This window comes from Microtus oregoni, unplaced genomic scaffold (genome assembly GCF_018167655.1).
Source record: "Microtus oregoni isolate MIOR12 unplaced genomic scaffold, Mior012 000046F_ref0000063, whole genome shotgun sequence".
In the NCBI taxonomy this organism is placed as follows: domain Eukaryota; kingdom Metazoa; phylum Chordata; class Mammalia; order Rodentia; family Cricetidae; genus Microtus; species Microtus oregoni.
In genome coordinates this window covers 9,020,177-9,028,588 of record NW_024543220.1, presented here as the reverse complement: position 1 = coordinate 9,028,588, position 8,412 = coordinate 9,020,177, and the positions used below count along the sequence as shown (strand labels likewise).

The 8,412-nt window shown below is 41.2% G+C and overlaps 1 protein-coding gene across 1 annotated transcript; it reads right to left on the bottom strand.

The window, feature by feature from the left end:
* Positions 1-5,310: 5,310 nt before the first annotated feature.
* On the bottom strand, positions 5,311-6,249 carry LOC121435523 (olfactory receptor 2H1). Its single transcript, XM_041634920.1, has one exon. The coding sequence runs from the start codon at positions 6,247-6,249 to the stop codon at positions 5,311-5,313; it is 939 nt and encodes a 312-aa protein (XP_041490854.1).
* Between the last annotated feature and the right edge of the window lie 2,163 nt (positions 6,250-8,412).

The window sequence follows — 8,412 nt, the reverse complement described above, 5'->3', positions numbered from 1 at the left end:
ACATTATGTAAATGGAGCAAGTACTTCAAACTAAGGCTCTGCATCCCTCTATTCAAGCTTGTTACTAAACATGTGTCCACACATTTATGACTATTCCTCACAACTCCACATAACTGCACCTTCTTAACATGAGACGTTGAAGCAAGGAAGGTTTAGATCAATAAGACTAGGGAATATATTTGTAAGCAATCAGGGTTGTGTAAGCAACCACAATCCACTGTCTATTCTATCGCACACATCAGGTCAAGAGAAGGCAGAGACATCTTCACCATCAAGGTTTTTAAAAATGGCCTTCTCCCTCAGTGCATGGAGAACTTAGCATCTGTTTTAGGGGTCCTGGTGGTGGAACACCTGACATGGTATTTGGTGGAGAAAAGGATCCCAGAACTCCTATCCTATGGAAAAAACAGCTTATTAATTCAGCCGAGACCCAAGGGTTCACAGTCTGCAGACAGTTAATTAGCTAGTAACTATGATAGAGAGGTAGGGGACTCTGGAGGGAACGTGGCAGTAAATAGTCCCCACTGCAGTAGTCAATAGTTCACCCACTGCCTCTCTCTCAGTAGGATAGTGTTTGGAATAACCAGGGCCACCTCCATTCCCTTCCACCCAGCATCTGTTTTTGTGTAAGTTGTTCTATTACCAATAAAGACTCAGGAGTCAGATATTGGGGTGAAAACCTAATAGATCAAAGACGTGGAGAAGGAGTGAGCAGCTGACCTTCCCTTTCTTAATGGAGACCCAGTAAGCAGCTCTCTCTCCACACGTCCCAGATTAAAGAAACAGGAAATCTCCAAGTCCCTCCCTACTCCTTCTTGTGTCCTCATCGTCTCTATTCCTGACTTCTCTATGGCTAAGTCTGGTCAGCTAGTTGCTGGCTCCACCCTCGAATTCAAAGTTATCTTTATTAACACAGTTTCGGGCTGTCACAGTGAGATCACAGTGAGATCAAGTATCCTGCAACAAGCATCTAGACATTCCTCTTAATTCTTTCACTTATCCATATCAAACTATACTTTTTCTTTTTTTCCCAAGACAAGGTTTTTCTGTGTAACAGTAGGATTGTCCTGGAACTAGTTCTTGTAGACCAGGCTGGCCCCAAACTCACAGAGATCCACCTGCCTCTGCCTCCCAAGTGCTGGGATTAAAGGCGTGCGCCACCACCGCCCGGCTAGAACTATACTTTTAACATCTCTCAAATTCTTCCCTTTCTGCTCAATTCTTCTGAAACATCCCACACTGTAATAATACAGGATGATGAAATCCTAGATTTGTAGAAGACTTAGAGTATTTGTCTACCCCTCATCTAATGTAAACCAAACACCATAATGGTAATATATGTTCCATTATCATAGTTCAAATGAAGGTAGATGTATCAGGGCCATAGTTATACCTGGATCTTAGTTTTGAACTCTGAATATGTAATTCAAATGTGTGTATTAAGTAGTTGCCAGGATCCCCCAGTGGTTCTTTAGTGTGTTGAGTGACAGTTGTAGCAGAGGTAAAAGCCTGAACCTACATCCTCTCTACAGAGACAGGAGAAGAGTATTGTAATGTAAGACTATCACAGTGCAATAACACTGAGCAGGATGCAAAGATGGTTGACCCCATTACTTCAGCCATGTAATTAGCTACTCCACTCATCTCCAAACCTAGATGTATCTCAGAGGTGATGGAATTCCACCAAGAAAACTAAGGGATAGCTCCAATGGTAGTGGTGATTCCTGGTTTTCATGCCTGAGCCCAGATCTGCATTACTTTCTTTCTGTATCACAGTCTTGTACTGACTAGGCTCTTTTCAATGCTATCATGAAGAAGGACTAGACTCAGGTTAGATTTACAGGTACAGATGTATGATGTGGGACTCCCCTCTGTATGCTGGGAATACCATTGATTAATAAAGAATCTGTCTTGGGCCTGGCAGGGCAGAGTAGAGGTAGGTGAGGAAAACTAAATTGAATGCTGGGAGAAAGAAGGCGGAGTCATGGAGAAGCCATGTGGCCCCGCCAGAGATAGACACTGGATGGAATCTTGCTGGTAAGCCACAGCCACATGGCAACACACAGATAATAGAAATGGGTTAAATTAAGATGTAAGGGTTAGCAATAAGAAGTTAGAGCTAATAGGCCAAGCAATGATTTAATTAATACAGTTTCTGTGTGGTTGTTTTGGGGCTGAGCAGCTGGGAACAAACAAGTGGCCTCCTGTTACAGTGTAAGTTCACACTACAGTTTTGCTTTAAGATTGTGTCAGAACTCTTTCATAACTGTGTCCCAATAGGACATGGACAGTGATTTTTCCTTATGGCAAACCAGCCTGAGATAGAGCATGTACTTACTATCTATCTATCTATCTATCTATCCATCTATCATCTATCTATCTATCTATCCATCTATCATCTATCTATCTATCTTTCTATCTATCCATCTATCATCTATCTATCTATCTATCTATCTATCTATCTATCTTATATCTGTAGTTTAACTTAGCCTTCTTCCCACTGTCTGTCCTTCTGTCTGTCCCTCTTTTCCATCCCATCCTCTTTCCCTTCTTGGTTAAAGGGTCTCCCTCTGTATCCAGGGATAACCTGAAGCTTGCAGGTCTTTCTAATGCTGATATCAAAGATGTGCACAGCATGCTTGTCTGCAGTGTAATTGCACTGTGGTCAATTTTTAACTATCAATATGGTGGGGCTGTAGTGGAGCACATCTTTAATCCTAGTACTCAGGAGACAGAGGCAGCTGGATCTCCATGAGTTCAAAGTCAGGTTGATCTTCACAGTAAGTTCCAGGATAGGCAAGGATATGTGGTGAGACCTTGTCTCAAAAACAAGACAAAACAACCAAAAACAGCTAACCAACCAAACAAATGAACAATCCTTTTTGATATGATATGTCACAACCACATAGAATTGGAAAGAAATACACAGTTACACACTGCTGTCAGTGCATGATATAATATTTTATCGTCTAGAAGACATGGATATAAATAGCTAAAGAGCATAAATAAAACAACTGGGAAAGCATGAGTTTAAATATTTATTATCTTTGTTTTAATAGAATTTATTTCAATTTGAGTTTGTATAAATTAATTTCTTAATGCTGTTTGGATAGATTTATTATAATAATTCTATTCTTTTAAATAATTAATATAAGATTTTTTTTTTACTTATATGTATGTTGTGCAAGAGGGATGCCTATATAGGCTAGGAGAGGATTCCTGATCTCCTGGGGCTGGAGTTACAGGGGATTGTGAACTGCCTAATGTGTGTGTTGGAAACAGAGCTTGAGTCCTCTGGAAGAGCACTTTCAATTGCTGAGCCATTTCCCCAGCCTCATGCCATTTCCTTCCTCCTCTAGGACAGAGGAGTGATGTGGTAGTCTCTGGTAAAACAGCATGAAGGGACGCACAAATTAAGACTGAGAAGAAAGTTGTAACAATGTAAACGTGACAAGATTTATATGAGGGAGAGAATATTAGTTGTAGGCACATGATAACAATGACCGTCTATGAAAGGAAAAATTGGGCAAATGTGTAAACCTGATTATGATAATTTTCTCATAAATAATTTGAAAATTTCCATATTTTCAGAATATGAAAAAGGCAACGTTTGCTAATCTAAATATTATCTGAAATAGTTAAGAAAGTTCTAGAAATATGTTCAGAAATATTGATGATTCACATAAAATACTTAGAAATATGGGGAGTTGGAGAGATGGCCCAGCAGTTAGGAATGCTTATTGTTTTTACACAGCACCTGGATCAGATCCTAGCATACACACCACAGCTCACAATTGCCTATAATTCCAGTCTCAGGGCATCCAGTGTTTCTTCCAGCCTCTGAGGACTCCTGCACACACATGGTTTGCATATATACATTTTCTAGAGATTCCCTATACATATGCAGCCACACATACATGCACACACACATGAATACACCTATATTACATAAACCCATTGCATGAAACCAATAGCAAATTTTCTAACTTTTCAGAAACACATTTTCAATGATCCATTAATCAAAAAAGTTTAAAAGCTACACAAATATTAGTCCCCCTAATATTTCAAAGAGATTTCAGTCTATCCATCGATTCAACATGGTTTAAAATACATGTAGCGAAACTCATTGCTTAAATTTGATTTTAAATACACATTACCTAAAATACACATTATTGCTAAAAATAAAACATTTTACTTCTATTTTTAAGAGTGAAATTAGAAATAACACCCCAAGGCTTATTTTAATAAGACTTGTTGATAATCAGCCTGTTTATAATTTTCAGAACATTTCCTTCATGAAGTGAAATTTCTGAGAATCTTATACAAAGTAATTTCAATCAGGATCTTCATCACTTGTTTGTAGAATTTGCCGCAGGGAGTATTTTCACAGGACTTTGAAAGTATTAGCTACTACTGACAATTATCTAATCTTTAGTCATGATTGAGTTTAACAACTGTTTTCTAGAATTCCAGAAAATTTAACCATCAACTTAATTGAAACTGTACTGGTTAAGCAGAATCAGCCAGGAGAGAAGTGTACAGGAGGCATTTATAATAGTTCAGAGAGTGGGGAATAAAACCTATAGAGATCTAGGGTGCCTCATAAGTTTGAAATTGTTAGGGATCTGATAGTCTGGACCCTGACGTGACATCCCTTCAGAGTAAGGGCAAATTCTTGTGTTCACATTTAACACCACTGGTAGTTAATCTACTAATGCTTTGACCACAGGGGAAGCAGATTTCAGTGATGGGCTTCCTTCCTAGAACGACTTACTGCTGACAGACTGGACCTCAGAGCAGAAAAGGGCTGCTGTACCAGGGCATTGCTGCTTTGCACATCTGACCCACCAGGCTCTGGAGTGCTGAAGTATCAGTGGTGGGGAGGAATCCTTGGCCTCAAGAGTTCTTGGTCAAGGTTACCTCACAGTTGCAAGAAAGGTACCCATTGTTTCAGGCCTGCTAGTCACTAAAACCTGTTAGAGACAAGGCTCCCAACTGTGGGATATCTAATGTCCGCATGGCTAGAAATGTTTACCATGAGTGGCTTTCTGTCAAACCAACTGAAAGCTGCAGGAGGAGACTGCGCATGCCTACAACACCCTTCACTATACATCTTGAGCAGCTGTACATCTTGTAACACAAGCAGAACTGGAGTTGAAGCAAGACTCAGGTGCCCATCGGATCTCTCCTGTTGTACACATCACTCATTCATGCTCCAATTACCAATTTCTCCCTAACGTTGTTCAACAAGTCTTAATATATCTACCATGTGGGCCTAGTATTAATCCTCCTGCCGTAAGTGTTTCTCTGTTAGGTATTTTTGGAGTCCCCATTTTTCCCCAAAAGCCTCCAGAATGCCCTCTTTACCTCCTTGTTCCTCAGGGTGTAAATGAGAGGGTTGAGCGTAGGCGTTCCCACGGCATAGAAGAGGCCAAAGAACTTGCCCCTCTCTTGAGCATAGGGATTTTTGGGCTGCAGGTAGACAGCAATGACTGAGCTGTAGAAGAGGGCGACCACAAGGAGGTGGGAGGAACAGGTCCCCAGAGCCTTTTTCCATGCTTCAGCAGAGTTTATCCTCAGCACTGCCCTGGCGATGGCGCCATAAGAGATGAGGATGAGGCTCAGAGGCACAACCACAAGGATGACACTGGACACAGCTAACTGAATCTCATTAAAAGTAGTGTCCCCACAGGAGAGTCGAATTAGAGATGGCACTTCACATAAAAAGTCATCTATCTGCCTATGGGGACAGAAGGGCAGACGGAGGGTGGGGGGTGTCTGGACTATGGATTGAAGCAGCCCCATTATCCAGGCCACAGCTGCCAGCTGCCAGCACAGGCGGGGGTGGATGATGGTGGCATAGTGCAGGGGCTGGCAGACAGCCACATAGCGGTCAAAGGCCATCACCGTCAGGAGGATGCACTCAGTGGTTCCCAAGGAGAGGAAGATGACGAGCTGGACAGAGCATCCCAGGAAGCTGATGGTCTTTGTGGGGCCCCAGAGGTTGACCAGCATCTGGGGCACACAGGTCGTGGTGAAGCAGAGGTCCAGGAAGGAGAGGTTGGAGAGGAAGAAGTACATTGGAGAGTGGAGCCTGGGATCCAGTGTGGACAGCAGGAGGATGAGTGTGTTTCCTAGGAGTGTGAGGAGGTAGGAACACAAGACCACCACAAAGAGAATCTTTTCGAGGTGTGGGTGTTCAGAGAAGCCCAGCAGGGTGAAGCCCACTGGGGAGCTGTGGTTGACCATAGCCTGTTTCTGCTATGAATCCAATTGGAGTTGCTCTCCCATCGTCATGGATCAATGTGTCATGAGGTTCTGCTATTTGGACATTTCTGCCTTTGTCTTCCTGGGCACATGTCCCAGCAGCACCTTGTGTTCTCTTCCTGCCCCTGGTCTTCTCCTACTGCTCTGGTCAAATGTCTAGGGATACCAAGGAAACCCAGAACAGATGAATCCTTGTACTAGATCCTCTGATTGTTTGGTTATGGGCAAAGAAGCTGATAAAAAACATAAATTCACTAATTAGTTTTCATTGTCACTACAGATAGTTCCTAAGCATATGTGATGATCTGAACACTGGACTGTTGAAGTTGTTCCTTCTGTGTGGTCTAAATGACAATGAATTGTGTGGCTGATTGTTGATCTGATGATAAATATTAGCAAGGATTTATCTTATTTTGTGGTCACATTTGTGTTCTGTTTAGTTCATGTTGTGGAAGTTTTACCAGAGATTTATATATATATTTTGTCATGCACATAAAATTAAATTTAAATAAGAGCAATCTTTATGGCTCATAAATCTGGAACAAATATTTTACCATTAACTGAAAACCTTTACCTCAACTTATCAATATACATATGTGGAAAAATTGTTATATCTACAATGACTGTCATATGATACTATATGACATAATTTCTTAAAAACTGTAACCATGGGGCTGGAGAGAGGACTAAATGGTCAAGAATATAAACTAATCTCACAGAAAATTTGAGTTGGATTCCCAGCATCCATGTTGGCCCACTCACAACCTCCCAGATTTCCTGTTTCAGGGGATCTGACTCCTCTGGGTTCCTCAGTCACCTGTACACATGTGTGCATACTCAAGCACAGACACACATAATTAAAAATAATAAAAATAATATTTTAAAATATCAAAAAGAAAAAAAGAGAAGATACAATCCTGGCATTGGTCTGTCTTAGGTAGGAGGGCCTGTGAGTTTGAGACAGCCTGGCTACAAACCGAAACCCTGCCTCACAAAATAAAACAAAAAAAAAAATGACCAAAAACCACATGCAGTTTACTAATGAAAATCTAAAGTAGGTTCATTGAATTATTTTCATTTCATATAAGTCATAATTTAGTATCTTAAGTACAATTTACTCCTCCCTGCTTCCCTTACTCCTTCCTTTCCTCCTGGTCTCCCTCCCTTCCTCCCTCCCTCCCTCCCTCCCTCCCTCCTTTCCTTCCTCTCTTCCTCCCTCTTCCTTCCCTTTATTCTTTGAAAGACAGAGTATTGTTCCATTGCAGAGACTGATGTAAAACTGACTATGTAGTCCTGAATGAACTTGAACTTGAAATCCCCCTGTCTCAACACCATAATGTTGAAATATGGGACATACAAAGCAGAGTTTGGTTTTGCATAATTCTTGGTTAATAGCATTCAGATACATTTTAAAATATTTTATTTTGAAGTAAGATTATGTATTCATAAAACTTACCAGAGTGTTTTCCTCTCACACCGTATTTCCAGAGAACTTTTTTTGTTTGTTTGTTTTTTGTTTTTCAAGACAGGGTTTATCTGAAACTTTGGAGCCTGGCCTGGAACTAGCTCTTGTAGACCAGACTGGCCTCAAACTCATAGAGATCTGCTTGTCTCTGCCTCCTGAGTGCTGAGATTAAAGGTGTGTGCCACCACCTCCTGGTCCAGAGTCCCATTTTATTCTGAGTATTGAGAGCATGTTGCTGGCGTCAAGGTCCTTTCCTCCTTCATATTTTGTTATGCACTGGCTACAACAACAATGTGGTCTCTGAAATAAACTGTACAGGAAGTGAATTCAAAGAATTTATTTTTTAAAGATATTTTATTTTATGTATATGAGTGCTCTACCTGCATGTATGATTTTGTGCTAGAAGAGACCACCAGAAACCCATTAGATGGTGGTGAGTCCCCATGTGGTTGCTGGGAACTGGACTCGGGATCTCTGGAAGAGCAGCCAGTGCTCTTAACTACTGAGCCACTTCTCCAGCCTTGAATTCAAAGAATCTATCATTGATATAGTACTGTTACCTCACAAACACCCCATATTCCAAAGTTGTCCATTGTTCCAATACCTTTGGAGGTGACTTTGTTAGGGTTTTCATCGCTGTGATAAAACGCCATGGCCAAAGGCAACTGGGGAGGGCAGGA

What these genes read in the sequence shown, in the direction of transcription:
- LOC121435523 (XM_041634920.1), bottom strand. Translation starts at nt 6,249, where the DNA reads ATGGTCAACCACAGCTCCCCAGTGGGCTTCACCCTGCTGGGCTTCTCT.